Source organism: Oncorhynchus nerka, linkage group LG27 (genome assembly GCF_034236695.1).
Source record: "Oncorhynchus nerka isolate Pitt River linkage group LG27, Oner_Uvic_2.0, whole genome shotgun sequence".
Taxonomy (NCBI): domain Eukaryota; kingdom Metazoa; phylum Chordata; class Actinopteri; order Salmoniformes; family Salmonidae; genus Oncorhynchus; species Oncorhynchus nerka.
Genome location: NC_088422.1, coordinates 31,871,521 through 31,897,984, shown reverse-complemented (window position 1 = coordinate 31,897,984; position 26,464 = coordinate 31,871,521). Strand labels below are relative to the sequence as shown.

General features: G+C 41.7%; 1 protein-coding gene across 9 annotated transcripts; it reads left to right on the top strand.

Moving 5' to 3' along the window:
• Positions 1 to 164: 164 nt before the first annotated feature.
• On the top strand, positions 165 to 26,221 carry inpp5l (inositol polyphosphate-5-phosphatase L). Of its 9 annotated transcripts, none has more exons than XM_029637821.2 (16): positions 165 to 656; positions 8,350 to 8,391; positions 8,747 to 8,847; positions 9,163 to 9,250; positions 16,872 to 16,935; positions 17,538 to 17,641; positions 17,881 to 17,933; positions 20,371 to 20,490; positions 20,693 to 20,777; positions 20,901 to 20,996; positions 21,094 to 21,168; positions 22,214 to 22,287; positions 22,380 to 22,491; positions 22,608 to 22,676; positions 22,836 to 22,893; positions 23,638 to 26,221. In XM_029637821.2, exons 1-15 carry the CDS (start codon positions 597 to 599, stop codon positions 22,875 to 22,877), a joined length of 1,185 nt encoding a protein of 394 aa, XP_029493681.1. In that variant the 5' UTR covers positions 165 to 596; the 3' UTR covers positions 22,878 to 22,893; positions 23,638 to 26,221. The 9 variants fall into 9 exon arrangements, 7 of the variants coding, with proteins under 7 accessions (XP_029493681.1, XP_029493680.1, XP_029493684.1 ...); XM_029637820.2 differs by having other exon boundaries at positions 23,634 to 26,221; XR_003860825.2 differs by having other exon boundaries at positions 22,608 to 22,893.
• The last annotated feature ends 243 nt before the right edge of the window (positions 26,222 to 26,464 follow it).

Sequence of the window (26,464 nt, the reverse complement as noted above, 5' to 3'; positions counted from 1 at the left end):
CATAGATTGTATATAAATGCTACTAGCCTATATATTTCGGTGTTTGGGTGTTTTTAGGTCTGGATTAGGCGTCTGTGGTTTTTCATAGTAAAAGGTAGGCTTATTTGTCAAATAGAAATACCGGTATAAAAGAAACTGAGCGCCGTGGGCGGAGCTCCGGAGTTCATGACACAACATTGACAACAAGATCTGGTCGCGCGGGGCAGGACGAACTGTTCTGGCGCAAGCAGCACATGCACCGTTCCAGGTTTAAATCGGTTAAGAACCTAGTCCAGTTACCATGAAGAGATATACAAATCCTTTCCTGCCTGCTCTGCCATTTCTTAGCAGACATGGGAGATAACTCCTTCCCAAGGATACAGAATCAAGACAGCGAACGACACCAGCCATCAACAAAAAGCGGGCAAGAGAAGAGCAGAAATAAATGATCAGGATTAATTAATTATACGACCGACTCCTTAAAGGCAGATTATAGCGACCTATACAATACACCACCATAATCAGTAAACTGTTTGTAGCTAACACACGTACAACATTTTACCATCGCGTGTACAAGAGTTCTTCCTGCAGACTATTTCTGGAATTCGATCGTAATCATGGAAACGTACACTGACGTTCTACTTGTCACCGCAAATGTTGGGTCATTATTCGACAATGTAAGTACTAACACCATTTCACCTAACGATATCATATTTTAAGTCACGTTGAATGGTGATTCAAAATGTCCAAGTGGAACAGCGAGAGTCCTATGTAAGCAGTTACTACACCTGCCAGAGAACACCAGAACCGTTGCAAGACCAAACTCTACTACCTGTAACATTGTAGTTAACTACATTCGAATAGAGACCAGTTCAACTCCCACCGGCTGGCATCGGGCACGCAATCCAATATTTAATTGGATTATTATAGACCCTATAAAATAATATATATTTTTTTACATTAAGCTACTTATTTAGACTATTAAATGTAATCATGACAACCATGATTTCTGTAGCCTAAATGCTTTCTTCTAAAACTTTGAAGTAAATTGTTTAATGTTATTGTGGCTTCTGACGACACATTTTCACTTCGATGGGCCTATACAACTGAAAGTCCTCTGCCTATAGTTATACTCACCCCGTATTTATCGTGAGCTGTTGCGGCATGATTTTTGATGCGCGTGCGTGTTCTCACATCATATTGACAGATTCGCGGAGAGAATCTACCTATCAAGCAACAACGGGTCCCAGTTCAAATCAAACAGGAAATTGATGGCGTGCATCAATGACACGTTTGAAGTTATTGCCGCGAAAGTGCGGTGCGCAACTTTTTATCATTCACTGAGCTCCCGCTCGGCTACTGCAGAAACAAGTGATTTGACATCATTTGTATCCTAGGCTACATTGTTGGCAATTTGATGTGTATGCCTATATTGTTTCAATACTGTGGGCCTAACACCTGTTATTAGTTACTACGGGTTAACAACATATATCAATACAATGCTGGTACCACAGTAGGCCTTACTACATAAGTATTTTACACATGATGACTGAAATAGGCCATGCTCATGGTCAGCATGGAATTGTCCATATTTGGGTGTAATTTTAAATAGGCTGCACAATAAAAACGTACATTATGCACAATAGCCTAAAGCAGGGTTTCCCAAACTCTGTCCTGGGGCTGGCCCGCTTGTTTACATGGTCGGACAGCGTTCCTGTATAGATGAAATTACAGCAGAGCCAGCACAAGATATGGCTTGGAAAATGTACCTCAATCCATGGATCAGAAATGCGTTGTACTCAGAATTGTCCCCATGATTCATTTACATTTACATTTAAGTCATTTAGCAGACGCTCTTATCCAGAGCGACTTACAAATTGGTGCGTTCACCTTAAGACATCCAGTGGAACAGCCACTTTACAATAGTGCATCTAAATCTTTTAAGGGGGGTGAGAAGGATTACTTTATCCTATCCTAGGTATTCCTGAAAGAGGTGGGGTTTCAGGTGTCTCCGGAAGGTGGTGATTGACTCCGCTGTCCTGGCGTCGTGAGGGAGTTTGTTCCACCATTGGGGGGCCAGAGCAGCGAACAGTTTTGACTGGGCTGCGCGGGAACTGTACTTCCTCAGTGGTAGGGAGGCGAGCAGGCCAGAGGTGGATGAACGCAGTGATTCCAGTTGAAGATTAAACAACTGGTAGTTTTTCCAGGAAACTGGCATTTTGGTCCTCATGCTAGGTAGCAGAAGCCACAGCAGGCATTTTGGAATGCATTTGTCATCCCTGGATTGAGATACGTTTTCCGAGCTACATCTCGCGCCTGCTCCTTGGTGTGTTAATCTACACAGGAATGCTTGTTGGATCTGCTGGCTACCTAAAGCAACTACCTCATGGCCCTAGACAACATTTATTTATTTCATTTCATTCCGAGGAAGTCCTTGTCTGGCTGTGAGGCTGAAACGTTTGCACAAAATACAAGTCAGCTTGTTTTCTTTTAACTAATTGTCATTTTCCATGAAATCTGGTAAAATATTTGAAGAGGCAAGTATTGTGAGTTGAGATCATGGAGACGGTTGCCTTGATATAGTAATTTGTGTATGTGGTAATAACAGGACGAAATCAATAACATATGAGTAGACCTACTTTAAGTGGTTGTGATGTGATGAGAAATGCAAACACCAGTGCATTAGTTTTGTACTGTGGTGTCTGGGAAATCGGGGCTTAGCTGTCATTGTGACTGAGGGGGAGGGGGGTTACACTAATGGAAATTTGGCTCAGGACCATGTTTCCGGATGCCCTATCTGGCCCAGTTGAAAACATGTCAGATCCCATTGTGGGTTCAAGAGATCTGTAAACAGATGATTATCTTCCCAGGGTTTCTTCATGCTTTTCTTATATGGCTGCCGAATACGTTTAAAAAACCCTTCCAAACATGGAGAAAAGGTTATGCCTCACATTTTATGGCCTTTAGTCTCACCAGAGACTAGTAATCTTGGAGGCATATTTACACAAGAAAGATGGAAATCCAGGTTTTTTATTAAAAGCCTATACTTCTAGATAAAATCAAATCAAATTCTATTGGTCAGATGTTATTGTGGGTGTAGCGAAATGCTTGTGCTTCTAGTTATGACAGTGCAGCAATATCTAACAAGTAAAGTCTAACAACTTCACAACATATACCCAATACACACACATCTAAGTAAGGAATTGAATTAAGAATATATACATATATAGACCAGCAATGTCAGAGTGACATAGACCAATCTACAGTAGAATAGTATAGAATACAGTATATACAGTTTAAGTCTGAAGTTTACATACACTTAGGTTGGAGTCATTAAAACTAGTTTTTCAACCACTCCACAAATGTCTTGTTAACAAACTATAGTTTTGGCACGTCGGTTAGGACATCTACTTTGTGCATGACACAAGTAATTTTTTCCAACAATTGTTTTCAGACAGAATATTATAATTCACTGTATTCCACAATTCCAGTGGGTCAGAAGTTTACATACACTAAGTTGACTGTGCCTTTTAAACAGCTTGGAAAATTTCTGAAAATTATGTCATGGCTTTAGAAGCTTCTGATAGGCTAATTGATATAATTTGAATCAATTGGAGGTGTACCTGTGGATGTATTTCAAGGCCTGCCTTCAAACCCAGTGCCTCTTTGCTTGACATCATGGGAAAATCAAAAGAAATCAGCCAAGACCTCAGAAAACAAATCGTAGACCTCCACAAGTCTGGTTCATCCTTGGGAGCAATTTCCAAATGCCTGAATGTACCACTTTCATCTGTACAAACAATAGTACAAAAGGATAAACACCATGAGACCACGCAGCCGCCATACCGCTCAGGAAGGAGACGTGGTGTGTCTCCTAGAGATGATCGTGCTTTGGTGCGAAAAGTGCAAATCAATCCCAGAACAACAGCAAAGGACATTGTGAAGATGCTGGAGGAAACGGGTACAAACGTATCTATATCCACAGTAAAACGAGTCCAATATCGACATAACCTGAAAGGCCGCTCAGCAAGGAAGAAGCCACTGCTCCAAAACCGCCATAAAAAAAGCCAGACTATGGTTTGCAACTGCACATGCGGGACAAAGATCGTACTTTTTGGAGAAATGTCCTCTGGTCTGATAAAACAAAAATGGAACTGTTTGGCCATAATGACCATCGTTATGTTTGGAGGAAAAAGGGGGAGGCTTGCAAGCCGAAGAACACCATCCCAACTGTGAAGCACGGGGGTGGCAGCATCATGTTATGGGGGTGCTTTGCTGCAGGAGGGTGGTGCACTTCACAAAATAGATGACATCATGAGGCAGGAAAATTATGTGGATATATTGAAGCAACATCTCAAGACGTCAGCCAGGAAGTTAAAGCTTGGTCGCAAATGGGTCTTCTAAATGGACAATGACCCAAAGCATTCTTCCAAAGTTGTGGCAAAATGGCTTGAGGCAGCCTACAAACCTGACTCCGTTACACCAGCTCTGTCAGGAGGAAGGGGCCAAAATTCACCCAACTTATTGTGGGAAGCTTTTGGAAGGCTACCAAAACGTTTGACCCAAGTTAATCAATTTAAAGGCAATGCTACCAAATGCTAATTGAGTGTAAGTGAACTTCTGACCCACTAGGAATGTGATGAAAGAAATCAAATCTGAAATATATCATTCTCTCTGCTATTATTCTGACATTTGACATTCTTAAAATAAAGTGGTGATCCTAACTGACCTAAGACAGGGAATTTCTACTATGATTAAATATCAGGAACTGTGAAAAACTGAGTTTAAATGTATTTGGCTAAGGTGTATGTGAACTTCAGACTTCAACTGTACATATGTGATGAGTAATGCAAGATATGTAAACATTATTGAAGTGACTGGTGTTCCATTTATTAAAGTGGCCAATGGTTTCAAGTCTGTGCATATAGGCTGCAGCCTCTCTGTGCTAGTGATGGCTATTTAACAGTCTAATGGCCTTGAGATAGAAGCTGTTTTTCAGTCTCTCTGTCCCAGCTTTGATGCACCTGTACTGACCTCTCCTTCTGGATGATAGCGGGGTGAACTGGCAGTGGCTCGAGTGGTTGTTGTCCCTGATGATCTTTTTGGCCTTGCTGTGACATCGGGTGGTTTAGGAGTCCTGGAAGGCAGGTAGTTTGCATTGTGCAGACCGCACCACCTTCTTGTGGGCGGTGAAGTTGCGTACCAGGCAGTGGTACAGCCCAACAGAATGCTCTCAATTGTGTATCTGTAAAAGTTCATGAGGGTTTTAGATGACAATCCAAATTTCTTCAGCTTTCTTCACCACACTGTCTGTGTTGGTGGACCATTTCAGTTTGTCAGTGATGTGTACGCCAAGGAACTTAACTTTCCACCTACTCCTCTGCTGTCTTGTGGATGGGGGGTGCTCCCTCTGCTGTTTCCTGAAGTCCACGATCATCTCCTTTGTTTTGTTGACGTAGAGTGAGCAGTTATTTTTCTGGCACCACACTCCCAGAGCCCTCACCTCCTTCCTGTAAGCTGTCTCATCATTGTTGGTAATCAAGCCTACTACTGTTGTGTCGTCTGCAAACTTGATGATTGAGTTGGAGGTGTCCTTGGCCACGCAGTCATGGGTGAACGGGGAGTACAGGAGGGGTCTGAGTACGCACCCTTGTGGGGCCCCAGTGTTGAGGATCAGCGAACTGAAGGTGTTGTTTCCTACCTTTACCACCTGGGGGATGGCCCGTCAGGAAGTCCAGAACCCAATTGCACAGGGCGGGGTTCAGACCCAGGGCCTCCAGCTTAATGATGAGCTTGGAGGGTACTATGGTGTTGAATGCTGAGGTCACAAAAAGGTCACCAGGCCATTAAATTAAAGGAACTTTACTTGTCAAGGAGAGAACAGTGCAAATCACCTCTAGGATTAGAAATGTTAGGCCTACCTTTCTTTAGAGGTTATGATGGAACAGAGAGTGATGGTGCTACAGGACATGTACAGTGCATTCGGAAAGTACTCAGACCCCTTGACTTGTTCCACATTTTGTTACATTACAACCTTATTCTAAAATTGATGAAATTCATGTTTACTCATCAATCTACACACAATACCCCAAATGACAAAGTGAAAAAAAGTTTTTTAGAAATTTGATCAAATGCATAAAAAAAATAAAAAGCAGATACCTTATTTACATAACTATTCAGACCCTTTGCTTTGAGACTCGAAATTGAGCTCAAGTGCGTACTGTTTCCATTGTTCATCCTTGAGATGTTTCTACAACTTGATTGGAGTCCACCTTTGGTAAATTCAATTGATTTGACATGATTTGGAAAGTCACACACCTGTCTATATTAGGTCCCACAATTGACAGTGCATGTCTAAGAAAAAAGCCATGAGGTCGAAGGAATTGTGAGTAGAGCTCCGAGACAGGATGGTGTGGATGCACTAAGCAATCAGGGGAGAAGGGCCTGGGTCAGGGAGGTGATTCTCTGGTCTGATGAAACCAAGATTGAACTCTTTGGCCTGAATGCCAAGTCACGTCTGGAGGAATCCTGGGATCATGCCTACGGTGAAGCATGGTGGTGGCAGCATCATGCGGTGGGGATGTTTTTCAGTGGCAGGGACTGGGAGACTAGTCAGTCGAGGGAAAGATTAATGGAGAAAACTACAGAGATCCTTGATGAAACCCTGCTCCAGAGCGCTCAGGACCTCAGACTGGGGTGAAGGTTCACCTTCCTACAGGACAATGACCCTAAGCACACAGCCAAGACAACGCTGGAGTGGCTTCGGTACACGTCTCTGGTGTTTCAACAAAGTACTGAGAAAAGGGTCTGAATACTTATGTAAATGTGATATTTAAGTTTTTTATTTTGAAGAAATCAACAGTTTTTGCTCTGTCATTGTGTGTAATTTGGTGAGGGAATAAGGCTGTAACATAACACATTTTGGAAAAGTCAAGGGGTCTGAATACTTTCTGAATGCACTGTATGAAATGTTTCAGTCTCAGTTCCAGACTTCTGCTATTAAACATGCCCACATTACCCCTGGCAACAAACATCACCTGTGGTGCAGTATAAAGTTAAGGTCAAAATTGTTACAGGCTTTGGTTTTTCCATTTATTTTTTGAGGTTGGACTTTGGCACGTACTGTAGGGGGCACCGATTGTTGTCACCTCTTCAGTACGCATGTGTTATACCTGTGCCATGTCGTTAGTGGGAAGGTGATTCACCTGTGCTGGACCAGGTGCTATTTAAGAGTGGCTGGCCGGTGCTCCGGTTGTCTTGAGAGATGTGGAGGGTCAACAAACACTTTCTCTTACTTGGAAAGGATGGACTTACAAGGGTGCCTTAGGCTGGAGTTACCCAAAGCAACTTTCACGCAACTTTGTCTGCTTGCACCCCAAGAAACTGAAAGGAATGGACACAAGGCACTGTAATGAAATATTTCAGACAAGCCCTTCAAAACCTTTGCAAATAAAATGTAATCTCAGCATCTGTTTTAGGCCTAATCATGCTTTTTTATGGATAAGATTAATTGGGAAAAGACGGTTCATGACACATGCAGTTGGGTTTCTTCAGTCAGGCACCTGTATTATGGATGAGCTGCTCTCCCGTCAGGCCATGGTGCCTGGGCAGCCGGGCATGGTGGGCAGCAGCAGTCATGTGGCCATGCAAATGCACTATGCAAAGCCAGCTACAGCTCTGGCAGATTGGCCTGCATCCGGCTGGCCCTGGAGAATACAGCACAGTCTGTATTCTGGCCAGGCACTGGGGGAAACACAAACACACACTGTACTCTGGATACTTAGTAGCTCACAGAGGTTCCCTGGAAATATTTAGTTGAAGAACAGACATTAAACAAAATGGAAGGATACATGTTAATTCAATCTCACATTGTTACAGTGTATACATCAACAGGCAGGCTTGCTAATAATGTTACAGTTTAGAGTCTGATTCTTTATGCCACTTACGTAATAAACATATTACAACCGTTCCAGAGGGACATTTGTTTTTTAATTGCATAGGTTAAGCGTTTAACATATAGTTGTACCTGTTGGTGTGTGGGTGTTTATCCGTGTAAATCTTACTGTATGTCCCAACAAAACATTTGACAAGACTGTCATGTTGTGCTTATCCGCCTGCCTACCTCATGCATGTTTTATATCTTCCACTGTCAAGTGCTAATATATAATTAAACATGGCCTTTGGTCAGTGTATAGGAAAGGTGCCTGGCAGGGTTGATTGGTAAACCTGGGTTGACAAGATAGCACCCTAGGATCTCATTTAAACCATTCTGTTTATGCCCTTTGTTTTCAATATCTCAACTGTTCGGTTATTATTTTTGGTAGAAACCATGTGTGAACTGAATTATTATTTGTTTTCTTCAACCCACAGGTGGGTGAGATTGAGAGTGACTGGCTTCGAGAATTATTTGGGGTGAGTTTGGGATCCCTCTCAGGTGTGCACTATGGATTCTCACATTTTTACTGTTGACATGCAAACACCTTAAGCCATCCTCTCATGTTGAGATTGAATCATGAACCCTCCTGGATGGCGGACTTATAAATCGATTAGATACTGTCTCCATTCCCAAAGAGGTGAAGAAGACACATTCCACTATTTAGCCAACACATTATGCATACCGGTAGTCAAATTCCAAAGTTGTATGTCATCTTAAGAAATAACATTTACTTGACATTAGATTTCAGTAGGATGCCCCACATTTGACCACCATTACGGCACATGGTTGTGGTAGTTTAATGGCTTGCCTGATGTCTATGTCTTGTCACAGACTGTCCAGAGTCACAAACCACGCTTCATCGCCCTGCACTTCCAGGAGGTTGGAGGCAAGGACTACATGGTTAATATGGGCCATGCGGAGAACTTCTTCTGGTAAGACATCACTGTGCCAAACTCTCAATGGGACACTTTCAAATGTATCCACAAATGCTGCCCAGACTCCTTACAGTTTTATGACCAACAGATACAGTATAACTTCATGATTCATCTGGCAGGTAATGTGGTAGAAGGGTTTTTAGCTGTGGTCATGAAATCTGTGTCAAAGACTATAATGTTATCATAACCTCAGGACATCAACTGCCATTATCTATATAAGAGAGGGTCCAAATACAAGTGTACAGTGTTAGAGACAGTTACTTCAGTGTTTCAGATTTTGAGTTGTTCAGTTTATCCTCTTCTGGGCTTTAGGAACATTGAGTCCAGTGAGGAGATGAGGGACTTTGACAGGGTCTGCATCTATGTGGACAACCACTTTAAGAACGTGGACAGCTTCACGGTGAGTACTACAGGACTGCACTGATCAACTGACAGAAGTTGAATTGAAAGACTCTATAACCAGCATGTCTGGTTACACAAGCTCAGTCAATAACATCGATATAGTGGAGCTTGATGTACAGGAGGCTTAGGTAAAGCAATAACATGTTGTGAAAGCCCTTACTAGGGTTACCATTGGTGTCTTTGCCTTTAGAATACCTAGTGTATCGCCTACAGCAGGGATTCACAAACTTCTTTGCATAGGCGACCCCTTTTATGATAGCAAATTCATCAGGGACCCCCTCATAATATCAGAACACAACTCCTACTTTAGAGTGCGATTAAAAATATAATTTCTTGCAGTTTTACTATGATTTCCGCAGTGCATGGTTGAACTAATCAAGTTTCGGGCCTTAGGAAATATTAAAGCTCCCGCACTTGGCATCAGAGAGAACATTTATAAGTGCATTAATATTTTGAGATCTAGCCATGGACCTTGCAGTACCTCCGCAGACCCCACTTTCTTTTAGACAGCAATATATCTCTGTGACCACAAGGTGGGGCCCTGCTCCACACTAGAGCTCTAATGAGGGCCAGGGCTTCTCATCAATGCTATGTTGGGTATTTTTAGACTGAGAAACAGGGATTCTTTGGTAAATATAGCATAATAGAACATTACAAATACATGGTACTGTACATACACATGATACATTTACATGTTCTGCTTTCCAATGCAAAATGCTATGTTCAGGAGGACATCCATTCTGTACAAGTTATGGTCTAATGCTTTTTGGTTTTATTGAAATATATGACATTTAAGTATACCCAATACAATGTGTTTAACATGACCATAGGGTGATCACAAAGACAGGGTAGTGAACAATTTGGCCTGAAAAAGTGCAGGTATCCATGTTGTGACATGCTTTTCTCAATAGTACAGTACAAAGGAGGACCAAACTCCTACAACATGAATGAAGTGCATGGTGGACCTTAACCCACTGGACAGTTCACATTTATCATTGACTTAGGAGATCATAGTATATTTGACCATTGGAACTAGGGTGATATTAGTTTGACCTCAGTGTGAATGTCACAGGGCAAGACTTTAGGTTACGTGCTGAGTTTGTTTCACCTGTGAAAGGACACTGTTGTATCCTCCCATGTAGTTAATTACAACATGACAATGTGTGGGCGGTATCTCAGAGAGTATAATGTACAGTACACTCTGAAAGTTATAAAGTGTGAGTACGGACAGAGGTGCTGTGTTTAAAGGCTGGTTTATACACTTGCTCTTGGCTCTCCCCTAGTCTTATATCCTCATCTATCCTCTGGCCCCCCAACTCTCTCTTTATGTGACTACAATATATACGGCTGTGTGTCTGTGCAGCGCTAAACTATCATTATAGAGTTGTCAGGAGGCTGTCTGGGTCCTGGACAGTGTCTCAATCTCCACACCTGTCCAGACCAGCTCCATCTTCAGCCTCCCTCGAATGGCCTCTGTACCTGGAATAAAGACTGTTTCCAGTGTTGCTTGTTCTGAGCCACCTTAGTTCTAAATGAGCCAAGTCATATCGAGCCTGGTTCATAAATGGGCTGGTCAACACAACACACAGGTCTAGTTGTTGCTTAAATCCAATCTTGGGAGGGTCCATCCCCATCATGTGCAGAGTTTCACAGGATTAAACCCACCCAAGCTAGACCCCAACACTGGAGCCATGACAGTGGGGTCAATGGATCTGTCTACACTCGGAGGTGTGTGAAGTGGAGGGGAAAGTCAATGTCCAGGTGTGGGGAGACAGGCCAAAGTCAATAAATGTAACTCTAGATTAAAACTATTGATCCCAGCCCATTTGTAAACAATAAATAAGGGCTGAGGGGAGTGGCGGACATCTGGGACTATGTTTCCCTTGTGCTTGGTTGTCTGTGCCCCTCCCCCACCTGCCCTAAGAGGGCTGCAGCCCCCAATGCCACATTCTCATTTCGTCTGTGCCACCAGCATTGATTTTCAATTTGTTTCCCCTCGGCTGTGGATCAGCAGCTCCCTGGTCAGAGGGAGGGGGGGTCTATGTTCAGAGGGGCTGTGAGGAGGGGGGCAGTCATGCATGCATTCCCTGTATAAATGGTGTTTTGATAAAAAATCACTTGTAAGTCAATCGCTTTTTATTAAACTGTGCACAAACCTGATTGATGAAGATGGGTCCTTGGCAGAGTATGTGGAGGAGAACCTTTCTGTGTGTGTTTCAATTTTTAAAAAGGCACAGCAGACTTCTACAGTCATAAAATTGTTTTACAGTTTTAAGAATATCCCCCCAAAATGTCATTGCTATTGATAACATCACTATATAGACATTAGACAATGTTTATTAGTTGGTAAACACTCAAACCTGCCTACCATGTTTTCTTTCAAACTAATGCATTCGACTTGATTTAATAACTGCTGTAACTCATGTTAGTGATTCAGCTGAAGTCAGCCGATGTTAGATTTAACTTGCAAAACCGTCACTTTAGTCCGAACCTCCTCTAACCCCCGTCCCCTCCTTCTCCAACTTGGACAGGTCTGTCCCTAATCGCTGGTCACCCTGACTGGTCGTAATAGGGACAGCTCCGTCCCATTAAATGAGGATCGCTCTGGCAGTGAAGATGAATGGTATCTTCAGGGAGCGATCTGTCATGCCGGAGGGGAATAGAGCGGCCCGTCACACCTAGGGTTGCACGTTTTGGGGAATATTTATAGAGGTGGAAACTTTCTGTGGGAATATATGGGAAATATATGCAAATTAATATGATTTAAATATAGATGTTTTTTGCATTGGATATATTTACCATATCATATGGAGACAGAAACATAAACCTTTCCCTTATCATAAGTAGACATAATTGCAAATGATTGAATCCTTCCAATATAAATAAAACAAAACAATTTAGTTGCGAATTGGACTTTAATTAAATGAGTTGACTATTCACACGGGATGATTTCCCTGAACAAAACAAAAAGGGAATATTGAATGATCTCCAATGATCCATCGCATCTCCCAAAAGTGTTTTCAAAATACATCTGTAAAATGATAGTCTAGAAACTAAAGCTTTGGTTGTCTTCCTCTCAGGCTTCCATGTCTTCTCCCTGGACCTCCTCAATGTCCACCTCTTGAACATCAGAGTCTGAGGCCTCATCTTCACTGTCACTTTCCAACCTTGTTGAGGATGGCTCGTTGTCAGGCTCAAAAAGCCTCAAATTTGCACAGAGGGTCACCAATTTTTCAAGCCTTGCATTGGTCAGCCTGTTGCGTGCTTTGTTGTGTGTGTGTTCCCAAACAAGGACCAGTTGAGCTCTGAGGCGGCTGATGTTAGTTGGATTTGGAGGATGATGGAGGAATCAGGGGAAAGAGCCTCAGATCCACAAAGTCCCTTCCACCAGGTGGCTGATGAGGTATGTTGGCACGACTGCCATATTGCATCTCAATCCCAAAGCCCTTGCTTGGAAGTGTACTTCGCCAGACTGCCAAGAACCTTGCCCTCATCCAGGCCAAGGAGGCGAGACACGGTAGTGATGACACCATAGGCCATGTTGATCTCTGCACCAGACAGGATGCTCTTGCCAGCATACTTGGGGTCCAACATGTATGCTGTGGCGTGTTTTGGCTTCATGCAGAAGTCTTCATGCTTTTTGATGTTTCAGAACTGCAGTTCTCTGCTTGGAGTAACAGTGAAGTGGGCAGGGCAATATGGATTTCTTCTCTTACATCTGCAAGCGGAGTCTGAACATCAGACAGGATTGCATTGTCTCCCTCAATCCGTGCAATGGCTACTGCTATAGGTTTCAGGAGTTTCAGGGTGCTTGCCACCCTCTCCCAAAATACATCATCCAGGAGGATCCTCTTGATGAGGCTGTCCATATCGGCAGACTGTGATATGGCCACTTCTTGGAGATACTCCTTCCTCTCCAGGAGACTGTCAAACATGATGACAACACCACCCCAACGGGTGTTGCTGGGCAGCTTCAATGTGGTGCTCTTATTCTCCTCACTTTGCTTGGGGATGTAGATTGCTGCTATAACTTAATGACCCTTTGCATACCTAACAATTTCCTTGGCTCTCTTGTAGAGTGTGTCCATTGTTTTCAGTGCTATGATGTCCTTGAGGAGCAGATTCAATGCATGAGCAGCACAGCCAATGGGTGTGATGTGAGGGTAGGACTCCTCCACTTTAGACCAAGCAGCCTTCATGTTCGCTGCATTGTCTGTCACCAGTGCAAATACTTTATGTGGTTCAAGGTCATTCATGATTGCCTTCAGCTCATCTGCAATGTAGAGACCGGTGTGTCTGTTGTCCCTTGTGTCTGTGCTCTTGTAGAATACTGGTTGAGAGGTGCAGATGATTTAGTTAATTATTCCTTGCCCACGAACATTCGACCACCAATCAGAGATGATTGCAATACAGTCTGATTTCTCTATGGTTTGCTTGACCTTCACTTGAACTTTGTTGAACTCTGCATCCAGCAAATAAGTATAAGTATGTCTGGTTGTAAGGGGTGTATGCTGGGCAAAGAACATTCAGAAATCTCTTCCAATACACATTTCCTGTGTGCATCAGAGGTGAACCAGTTGCATACACAGCTCGAGCAAGACATCCATCAGCATTTCTCTGACTACGTTCCTCCATTGAGCCAAAAAAACTTCTGATTCCAGGAGGATCATGAGCTGTTGCTATCGATAAGGTGTCTGATTCATAATTTTCACCTCGAATAGAAGTAGAGGGACTTTTGTCAGAGGTTGCTTGTTGTGAGCACTGAGGGAACTTTATGCATTTGGCTAGATAATTCTGCATCTTTGTTGCATTCTTCACATATGATTTGGCACAGTATTTGCAAATGTACACAGCTTTTCCTTCTACATTAGCTGCAGTGAAATGTTTCCACACATCAGATAGTGCCGTTGCATTTTCCTGTAAAGATTAGGGGAAAACATTGTAAAAAATAAAATACAAACTCCAAATACAATTCCATGTGCAGACATATAGTTAAGCAGCTAGGTTAAACAACTCCTTTGTAATATAAGTGTTTTAAAATGAAACATGGCAACAGTTGAACTAACACTCCTCAGTTAGCAGGCTCAATCAAGCTAAAATACACATGGTAGCAAAAACTAACTAGCAGAAATTGTTAACAAGTTAGAAATGATTTAAACACATTTTGATGTAGGCTACTATTTACTAGTTGACAAAAAAATATATCCACCCCACCCAATATTGTAATCAAAACTTAACAGAAAGCATGTAGTCCTTGGCTCACAGTGTAGTAGTGTGCAAGATCTTGAGAATCATCTGCACATGTGATGGAATAATGCACTGTGCATGCAATTCCATTGAATTGGGGTTAGTTTAAACAAAATATGCCACAAGACCTAGAATTGCCTTATGTGTATCCCACAAAAAAAATGTTTACTGTTATAAGCTAATTCCAAGGCTTAACTTCCCATGGAAAATTTCTGGGAAAATTCCTGAAATTTACCGGAAAGTTTCCAACACTTGGCAAACCTAATCACGCCCGAGACCCTCTGGGTGCCGCCAAATTTTTCTTCGGCCCGCAGCCAGCACGGCAGCCCTACTGTTTAATACATTTTCAATTGTTTTCATTTTCTGTCTTTATTGAACTCAGAAGGCATGATTAATCAGAGCAGGCAGTTAGTACATTAAAAATGGTCACATCAGGATGATTGGGTGCTAAAGTGTGTGTGTGTGTGGTGGGTGCACGTTTGATTGTGTACTGTGTACATGTTATTGCAGTAAAGCTATGTGTTTCTGTGGACAAGAGTGAGTTGAGCATAATATAATTGCTTGAAAGAGGGAAGGTTTGAGATACTGGGTGGGTGTGTGGCTGTGTGTGAAAGGAGACTAGAACTACTGAAGATGATAATGATGTAAATATTATGGAATCAGATCATGTTGCATGATTCTCCTTGATGAATCAGAAATTAAGTTCTTTCTTTAAGTCATTATGACCGAGGGTTTACAGTAAAGCCTAAATGTGCTATATCGGACCAGCATGCCCAAGAATGTCGCGTGAGCATGTTGCAGTTAGTCAAGCTGTTTCGCAAGAATTGATGACGTTGATATTTTAAACCGAAACAAACTTTGAGGGAAGTTTGTGCAAGGTACAGATGAAGTTGGAAGTTTACATCCACTTAGGTTGGAGTCATTAAAACTAGTTTACATCCACTTAGGTTGGAGTCATTAAAACTAGTTTACATCCACTTAGGTTGGAGTCATTAAAACTCGTTTACATCCACTTAGGTTGGAGTCATTAAAACTAGTTTACATACACTTAGGTTGGAGTCATTAAAACTAGTTTACATACACTTAGGTTGGAGTCATTAAAACTCGTTTACATCCACTTAGGTTGGAGTCATTAAAACTCGTTTACATCCACTTAGGTTGGAGTCATTAAAACTCGTTTACATCCACTTAGGTTGGAGTCATTAAAACTAGTTTACATACACTTAGGTTGGAGTCATTAAAACTAGTTTACATACACTTAGGTTGGAGTCATTTAAAACTCGTTTACATCCACTTAGGTTGGAGTCATTTAAAACTCGTTTACATCCACTTAGGTTGGAGTCATTTAAAACTCGTTTACATCCACTTAGGTTGGAGTCATTTAAAACTCGTTTACATCCACTTAGGTTGGAGTCATTAAAACTCGTTTACATCCACTTAGGTTGGAGTCATTAAAACTTGTTTACATCCACTTAGGTTGGAGTCATTAAAACTCGTTTACATCCACTTAGGTTGGAGTCATTAAAACTCGTTTACATCCACTTAGGTTGGAGTCATTAAAACTCGTTTACATCCACTTAGGTTGGAGTCATTAAAACTCGTTTACATCCACTTAGGTTGGAGTCATTAAAACTAGTTTACATCCACTTAGGTTGGAGTCATTATAACTAGTTTACATCCACTTAGGTTGGAGTCATTAAAACTCGTTTTTCAACCACCACACATTTCTTGTTAACAAACTAGTTTTGGCAAGTCATTAGGACATCTATTTTGTGCATGACACAAGTAATTTTTCCAACAATTGTTTACAGACAGATTATTTCACTTATATTTCACTATATCACAATTCCAGTGGGTCAGAAGTTTACATACACCAAGTTGACTGTGCCTTTAAACAGCATGGAAAATTCCAGAAAATGATGTCATGTCTTTAGAAGCTTCTGATAGGCTAACTGACATCATTTGAGTCAATTGGAGGTGTACCTGTGGATGTATTTCAAGACCTACCTTCAAACTCAGTGCCTCTTTGCTTGACATCATGGGAAAATCAAAAGAAATCAGCCAAGACCTCCGACATTTTTTTGTAGACCTCCATAAGTCTGGTTCATCCTTGGGAGCAATTTCCAAATACCATGTTCATCTGTACAAACAATAGTACAAAAGGATAAACACAATGAGACCATGCAGCCGCCGTACCGCTCAGGAAGGAGACACGTTGTGTCTAGAGATGACTTCAACTGTATTTCTGGAAGAATGCAATATTGGAACATGAGAGAACTTGATAATGTCTCTATACTTTATCATCACTGCAGCAAACTGACATTCTCAGCAATTGTTTAAAGGAGCTTGTATTGTATTCCTTGTCCTTACAGGCCCTGGGAAGCATGTACTTCATCCACAAGTCATTGAAAAACATCTACCAATATGATTTTAATGGTAAGAACATTACAATCATATCTATATCAAGTCACTATTGACTTTGAATAACAAAAGATGAATGACATTTTGTTATCACTTTATGATTTATCACATCCATTCGGGCCATGCACGTGGCGATCATTTCAGAACATCTGTATCAGTCCTGGTGTGCAAACTTGGCCCTTTGTAATGGATCATTATTATAATATAGAGTTTGGCACAAAACAGTTTAGGAGGTAAGAGCAATTTGCTATGTCAGTCTGGAGATTCCCATCTGTGTATTTTGATAACAAGTCGGAACATCTTTTAAACACTGCAGTGTGATGGCCACCTCTTCTGGCTAAACCTATCAGGGAATCTGTTCTTGTTGCATAGTCCAGTCACGTTAGGCATGACAAATATCTTAAGAAAAGGCTTATGGAAAAGCCATAAAAATCCCAGGTCTGCCATGTTCTGTGTCGCCAGTCAGATTGGTGCACAGCGAACAAACAATGCCTAATGGCCTTATTATAGATCCTCTGGTCACATATGCTGCTGTGATCAGCTTAACATCACTTTATTGATTGGTGTTTGCATGTTTTCTCACTCTTTTACTCTTCCTACCTCTCTCCCCCTCACAGTTAAAGATTTTAAAGCAGTGTCTGGACAAAACAAGTATGTGGGATCCCTGGATGGGGTAACCACAATGGAGAAAGAAAAATTCCCGAAGAATTTCTGGCCTGATGTGAGTGTGTGTAGGGTGGGGTGGGGTGGGTGTTCAGGGTGACCCAGGAGGTGTTGGAACAAATATGTGAGTGGGGGCTAAAGGGGGAGTCTATCTGACAGGGATATGAGACAAATTGTATGGATAATTACCAGCATGGCCCTCCAATTAGTTAGCTAAATGGTGGTACAGTATTTGGTGAACATTTAACATACAAAACATTCATCTGTATACATTTTTGTTTGTGATGTGTTTTGCAGTTCAAATGGTCTAGGAAGGGCTTCATGAGGACCCGGTGGATCATTCACAACCAGTACGTACTCTAGTCTAGTGGTTCCCAAACGGTGGGTCGGGTTGACATGTTTTTGTGCGTAGAATTGATATATATTACATTTTTTACATAATGTTCAGAATGGAAAAACGCTTTCCGTGTGAACTTAAATGACTTAAACCAAATAGAAAGTATGTAGAAAAGATAAAGGACCTATATACAGTGCATTCACAAAATATTCAGACCCCTTGACTTTTTCCACATTTTGTTACATTACAGCCTTATTCTGAAATGGATTAAATAAAATCATCCTCATCGGTCTACACACAATACCCAATAATGACAAAGAGAAAACAGGTTTTTAGAAATTTTAGCTAATTTATTACAAATAAAAAACAGAAAACACAAATGTACATAAGTATTCAGACCCTTTGCTATGAGACTTGAAATTGAGCTCAGGTGCATCCTGTTTACATTGATCATCCTTGAGATGTTTTTACAACTTGATTGGAGTCTACCTGTGGTAAATTGAATTGATTGGACATGATTTGTAAAGGCACACCACTGTCTTTATAAGGTCCCACATTTTACAATGCATGTCAGAGAAAAAAACAAGCAAAAAGGTTGATGGAATTGTCAATAGAGACAGGATTGTGTCGAGCCACAGATACCAAAAAATGTCTGCAGCATTGAAGGTCCCCAAGAACACAGTGACCTCCATCATTCTTAAATGGGAGAAGTATAGAATCACCAAGACTCTTCCTATAGTTAGCTTCCTGGACAAACGGAGCAATCGGGGGAGAAGAGCCTTGGTCAGGGATTTCCTCTCTGGAGATGGGAGAAACTTACAGAAGGACAATGATCTCTGCAGCACTCCACCAATTAGGCGTTTGTGGTAGAGTGGCCAGACCGAAGCCACTCCTCAGTAAAAAGCATATGACAGTGTGCTTGGAGTTTGCCAAAGGGCACCTAAAGGCTGTCAGACCATGAGAAACAAGATTCTCTAGTCTGATGAATGCCAAGTGTCACGTCCAGAGGAAACCTGTGAAGCATGGTGCCTTTTTCAGCAGCAGGAACTGGGAGACTAGTCAGGATTGAGGGAAAGATGAATGGAGCAAAGTACAGATAGATCCTTGATGAAAACCTTCTCCAGCGCGCTCAAGACCTCAGACTGGGGTGAAGGTTCACCTTCCAACAAGACAACGACCCTAAGTACACAGCCAAGACAACACAGGAGTGGCTTCAGGACAGGGTTCTGAATGTCCTTAAGTGGCCCATCCAGAGCCTGGTCTTGAACCTGATCAAACATCTCTGGAGAGACCTGAAAATGGCTGTGCAGCGATACTCCCCATCCAACCTGACAGAACTTGAGAGGATCTGCAACGAAGAATTTGAGAAATTCCCCAAATACGGGTGTGCCAAGCTTGTAGCGTCATACCCAAGAAGACTCGAGGCTGCAGTTGTTGCCAAATGTTCTTCAACAAAGTACTGAGTAAAGGGTCTGGATACTTATTTAAATGTGATATTTCCATTTTATAATGGGGTATGGTGTGTAAATGAGGGGAAACAACTATTTTATAAATTTTAAAATAAGGCTGTAACGTAACAAAATATGGATAATGTCAAGGGGTTTGAATACTTTCCGAATGCAGTGTATTTAAAAATAATAGCCTATAATCTTTGAGAATTTACATCAACAAAATAAAAGCTAGACAATCAGGCCCCCATTGATTTTGTTTTAATGCTTAAGCATAAGAACACAGCATTAGCCATGGCAAAATGTAGGAAAGTAGTTGTAAAACTGCACAATTTTCTCCTCAAACAAGATGATCTTTATTTATTTATTTTTGTCTGTGTATGTTTTTTCACCGCTCAACCCTCACAGTGGGTCACGACTCAAGACACCTCAATTGATGGGTCACGAAGCGAAAAGTTTGGGAACCCCTGCTCTAGTCTACTGACCTACTGCTCTACTCTTCTCGATTCTACGTACTCTACTGTCTACTGTCACAGCTCATTAATAGATAGAGAGCCGGCTGTCATCCCGTTACTCAATGAATGCAGTGGTTAAAGCTGAGGCTCAGCAAACACCCTCTGTGTCCTCTGCACAATAGTTACTGCTTGCTCTCCTGTGTCACTACCACCAGTTCTTAGACAAAAGGAGTCTATGGGCAGAGTGCTACAAGGTCACCCTGTGAGTCAACATAGCCCGCCTGTTGGATGCACATTCATTGTTTTCAGGTGGCAGCAGCAGAAAAGGAGTGAATGCTCGGCACAGAAGACTAATGTGTTTGTTTGTGGACTAGCATTACCTCAAGTGCTTTCACTAATAACTAAACTCTTCATAACTGGCATCACTGAACAGCACACACACAGACACGCTTCTAAATGGAATAGGAGGACAAATATCTTCCCAATGCTCCCTTTTTTCATAGATATGTCTGCCAATTCTCATTTTGTGTGTGTGTGCTCTCTGCAGGGGTCTGGACCTAGTCAACGTACACCTTTTCCATGATGCCTCCAACCTCATTGCCTGTAATGCCAGTCCCTCCATCTACTCAGCCAACCGCCAGAAGGCCCTCAGATATGTCATCAATAGGTTAGCCTGCCCATTCTCAGCTTTGAAGAACAACTCAAGTGCACCTACTTGAGAGATATACTGTAAGCCCACATGGGAATCTAGATAAAGAAAATAGTTGGTTTGCAAGTGTATGTAGATCTGCGTTTACAATCATTTTAAAAAAGAGGACTCAATTTATAGGCTAAAACATTTGACTCATACCCATGTCATTTCCTTCCAGGATATCAGAGAGCAGCTACACTCCACTCCCCTTCTTCCTGTTTGGGGATTTCAACTTCCGCCTGGACACCCTTAGCCTGGTCCAGGTATTATATGACACGCTTCCTCAAGACTTTTATTAGAATCAGAAAATCAGGAAACCTTACTAATGGTCAGCTGATTGACTTTTTTTTTAACCTAACTGTGTGTGGTGTGTTTGTGTGTTCTAGAACTTGTCCACTTCAGCAGAGGTGCAGACAGTGAAGAAGGACAGCAGTAACGAGGTGGAGAAAATAATCTGCGAGGAAAAGGACAATGACCACAAGGTGAGCCTCCCCATCCATCCACGTCTTCCATCCTACTGCCTCCTTGTTGTTATTCAGATTCAGACGTTTACTGTATCCCCAATTCCTTCATCTCAAGATTCTTCTCCATATTGAGACCAAGTTGTTTGCCTACCTGCACCAGGCAGTGTTCAGAGAGGACAACGGCAGGGCGGTGAGAACATTTTCTACTGTACACATCAACTCATTTACACCCCACCCATATTAATATCATGATCTTACTGCTCACTGCCTTGACAACAATCATAACTAAGCGAAGGACCCAGGGACTGAACACCTCCGTCTGCAACTGGACTTCCTGACGGGACGCCCCCAGGTAGTGAGGGTAGGCAACAACGCAGCCGCCATACTGACCCTCAACACAGAGGCCCCTCAGTGGTGCGTGCTTAGTCACCTCCTGTAATCCCCGTTCACCCTCGACTGTGTGGCCGTGCACAACACCATCATTAAGTTTACAGACAACACGACGTTAGTAGGCCTGACCACCAACGACGATGAGACAGCCTATAGGGAGGAGGTCAGAGACCTTGTCAAAGACTCCAGCCACCCAAGTTATAGACGGTTCTCTCTGCTACCGCATGGCAAGTGGATGCACCTTCTGGAACCAACAGGACCCTGAACAGCTTCTACCCCCAAGTCATAAGATTGCTAAATAGTTAGTTAAATAGTTAACCAAATAGCTTCCCGGACTATCTGCATTGACCATTTTTTGCACTAACTTCTTTTGACTCATCGCATAGCTGCTACTACTGTTTACTGTCTGCCACTTTATTCCTATTTGCTGTATATGCACATATCTACCTCAATTACCTCATACCCCTGCACATCAACTCGGTACTGGTACCGCGTGTATCATTGTGTATCTATTATTATGTGTTTTATTACGTGTTCTGTTATTTCTCTATTTTCTTTCTCTCTGCATTGTTGGGAAGGGCCCGTAAGTAAGCATCTCACTGTTAGTCTACACCTGTTTACGACGCACGTGACGTGTAGCATTTGATTTGATTACTGCCTTGGCTACCAGTTCCTAAACAGAAAACAACCACAGAAGATGCTTCATTAAATTCATTAATTCAATTACATCCTACCACAGAGGTAGTTATGAAATTGAATTTTCACATTATGCATATGTTTATGGTTTGCAGATTACTACATGTTTTGGGTCCTCCAGTAATTGTTAATCCTTCTATATCGCTCAGATTTTGAAATATGACAAGGAGATTGCAGCCTTTCAAGATGTCATTGCCGAGGAAGAAATCCTGTTTCCACCCAGGTAAGCCTCATCCCTGACAGCCCTGTTACTATTACTGTCACTATTACTACTACCTGACGATGTCATGTTGTCGGTCGGTCTGTCTCTGTCAGTTACCCCTACAGTGAAGACTACACTAAACCCACCCAGTACATGAACACTCGCTGCCCCTCCTGGTGCGACCGTATCCTCATGTCTCACACTGCCCAAGACATCATCCACAGGGTGAGTAAGCTGGCAAACGCTCTGCCATCCACACTTACTGACTAGTTGATTCGTTTATTTATTTACTATGGAGGCACTTTCTGTAGGCCTATTAAAAAAAAATTGTTTCATTTCAGAGGGATGAGGGAGAGAGCAGTGTGGTTTACAACATACTGGGCCCTAATGTCTGCATGGGCGACCACAAAGTAACCTTTATTTATACATGCATACATACATACATGCATACATACATACATACATACATACATACATACGTACAAATGTAACATGTCTGCTCTTGAAAATGGCCCTTGATAAACAGGACTTAACTGATGAACCATTGTGTATTCTTCCTTTTTCCCCAGCCTGTTTTCTTGTCCTTTGCACTGAAGACAAATGGCCATTGACAAGGATCCCTCTGTGGTAAGAGTATATGTGCTAGTGAGTGTATGTTCTTCTGTAGGTTTACAGGATTATATCCAGGGGGTTTCTGAAATAGCGATCACAGGCCGTAATCTTGTCCAGCTCCCGGGCCTTATTCTCCAGAGAGCCATAGACCAGGCTGGCCCAGTGGAGTGCTGTTGGGATATGAACTAAGATGAAGTGCCTCTGTGGACAAACTGCATCCTTTGTCCATAATGTAGCTGGACCATCTATGTCTATAGAATCCTCTCCACTGTCACTGTGTGTGGCTACACTAAGCCCAATGTGGGCCCTGTTTTCATTCATTACCAGACAGATCGCCGCCCAGAGAGACATTCATTGTGCAGGGCAGTGTATTGGCATTTTTACGGCTATTCTATGACTTTTTCATATGATGTTTTTTTCCTTAAAGAGGTTTTCTCGTCAGAAGTTTCTAACAGTGACAAAAGCCATGGTTCAGAAAGACTTACGGCTGTCAATTAGCTTTTCAATGAGGGGACAGCATACCAAAGCATATAATATGTGATTCTCTGGTCTGCCATGGCTATCCTGGTCCCATCTATGAATCCAGCAGTATTTCACCCAATTTGGACTTGTATCTTTAGTTTTTTTAGGAACTCCTTTAGCAATCCTATATCATTAATTTACACATTGAAACAATTTATAGATGATTTTCAGATGTTACTGTATGTTTTCCTTGTGGATGGTAAATAGAGTTAACTTTTTTCCCATTATCTAAGCCAGTGTCTATCCAACATTGGTCATCACCATCACACACTCCCACTCCGCTATCCGTACCAGAGGATAAACAGAGCAGCTCCTACCCAGTCATGGCACCCAGCCTCTCACTGAAGTGCATGCAGTCAGTCAGTTTCCACCCAACCAAGTCTCTCATTCTATTCTCCTCTCACTCCAAGTTATTGATTGCCATGACTTGGGTGACATCATCACAGATTTGATCATCAGCATTATGGATTTTTTTGACAGACAATTTGCTCTGTCCTGTGCTTGGCCATACGTCTCGCCATCCATACCCCAAAATGTACACCGAGACAGGGTATTTTCTGGGAGTCCTCTCTTCAGTGATGGATCGTTGGAATAGGACCAACGTAAAGACAATCGACTATGTGACCGTGGGACTGCTGATGTTTAGGCCATGGTCTTGTCAGGGAGGGACCAGCTCTCACCCAATGGGAGGAAGGAAACATGTGAGGACACACACATATACACACTCTGGCACTCTGCCAAGTAAATACCCTGACTTTAGCTGGTCAAACGGTTTTAAAGTGTCAAGGGATTATAATGAAGTATTGACCATTCCTTCTGACATTCCTGAATGGAATATGCATGCATGCTTTTAATTTGTATGTTAGTAGTCTTTTATTTTACTTATTTATTTTCTTACTGTTTTAACTGTTTACCATCAACATAAGCATACTAAAAGCAAACACTCACAAACACATTAAACAAAAGCTGCTACAGTATTTCAATGCACCATCAGCATGTTTGTCAGAATAGAGCAGTAGTGTAATACACATTTCTCCGTGCATTATTATGTTGTGCAGTCTTTTGTTGGAAACATACATTTTTACCAGTATGTACATACTATCCCAGCTCATCCTTGGAACTGAACTCCAACAAAACGCTCCATTTGCCTCCTAATGCCACGCTGAGGTCATTTTTCCTAACCTACTATCTCAATGGTGTTATAAACTCAGCTTAAATCAATAAAATGATGTAAAAGACCAGTGGGCCAGATTCAGGCTGGGAGCCCATAAGGTCAGTATGAAATGTGGAATGGGCGCCTTCCTTTCCCATCAGACCTCTGCCTTGGATTCCCTCCGCCTCTAAAGTGTAGCATCTACATGCTGCTGAATACTGATGATCACAGCTCTGCCTGCCTGCTACCACACTCTGCTGGGTATACTCTCTGGTGGCTTGTACGTTGACATATTATGGGGTGGGCCTATGTAATGTACAACCATGGTTCAACTGTAAGGTTAGTCTACTCTATCGGACATCAGAGCAGACATGGGTGGCTAAATGTTGTCAGCTTCTGTGTATATTCAATTAAATGGAAATGTTCCACATTCAGACAATATCAGCACAAAAAGACACCAAGCTTGCTACATCAGTCACTGATAGGAGTTGATTTTGCTGCTCCCTTATAAGGACATCACGATTTATGTAGTCTATTTTAATTAATGATGCGTATTGCGGTGGTACAGTAGGTAGCTACATTCTTGTTACCACGAAGTGCTTTATTCCACAAACTATGACTGGGTCCTTTAAAGTAGCTCCTAAGAGATTCATAAATATGTTTTCATTTGTTTTTAGAGAATTGAAGAGTGTGCTGATAGAGATTTCTCTTGTTCAGGGGAGCTGACATGATGTTATTCTGTTTTTAATAATGTATCCATTGTTTTACAAGGCAGCATCTTCTGGACTGTTTCAGTTACTGTGATCAGTTTGACTGTTTTACCAAACAATAACTTGTTTACCATCCCACTCTTTAATTTGAATGTGGATGTGTCTGGAATGGATGTTTGATACCACCTTCACACATGCACATCCATGCACACGTTCACACAGGCGAAGTTTGAACAATTTGAAGCTTGACACCTACGTATTATTTTGGTTACAGTTATTTTATTGAGTATATCTCTCTTTCTATGTTTTATGTTTATTTGTGCTGTAGCAACCTCTTCAGATCTTTGTTCATTGTCCATGTTCTGTTTTGTATGAAATTGAGGGATAGTTTGCATCATTTTGCTTTGATAAGGACTATTTCAAAGACTTAAAATATAATCATGGATTTCTTATTGATTAATAGTTTTATCAAATATTCAGAATGCACTTAAATGTTAAATGCCTATTAATGAAGTTATTCAAATGTTGTACTCTTATTTTAAGGTAGAAAATGCATAATTTGTCATCAATCTTCCTCTGTAGTATGTGGTGATTGACTGACACTCAATCTGCTGTGAAGTAATTATAGACTGATATGACAAGGATTCATCAGTTCAAATGTATAGATAGATTATCCTTGTAATCTGGACCCTGTCAAATGTCCTTAATTAGTTTACAATCAATAATGTATGGGTCTGCGTGGAAAGTGCAAGGCCCACTCAATAATATACTTATACTAGTTGATTCATGGTATTGTCAACATATTGTAATGCCCTTAGAGTTCAACATGAGGCCAGTAGTATTGCTAGATGGAGTGGACTAATGCCGTTTGTCGAATTTAATGGTTGAACACAAAAAAAACACTATACTCATGTAATGCTTCCAGTTTTGTAAATAAATGTTGACCACTGCAATTACATTACCGTATTATTCTCCCTTAATGAGATTCTACTCACTGGACACACTGGTTGAATCAACTCTGTTTCTATGTCATTTCAATGCAATTCTGCTAAAGCAACATGTAATATATGTTGAATTGACTTCTGTGCCCAGTGGGTACCTTGTAAAACCAATGTCATTGTTATTGCTGCTAGCTTGATTCTTCTCAGCTGGCATTCTACTTGCACCTCTCGCAGGGTCATGCAAGTGTTTTTCTTTGGGT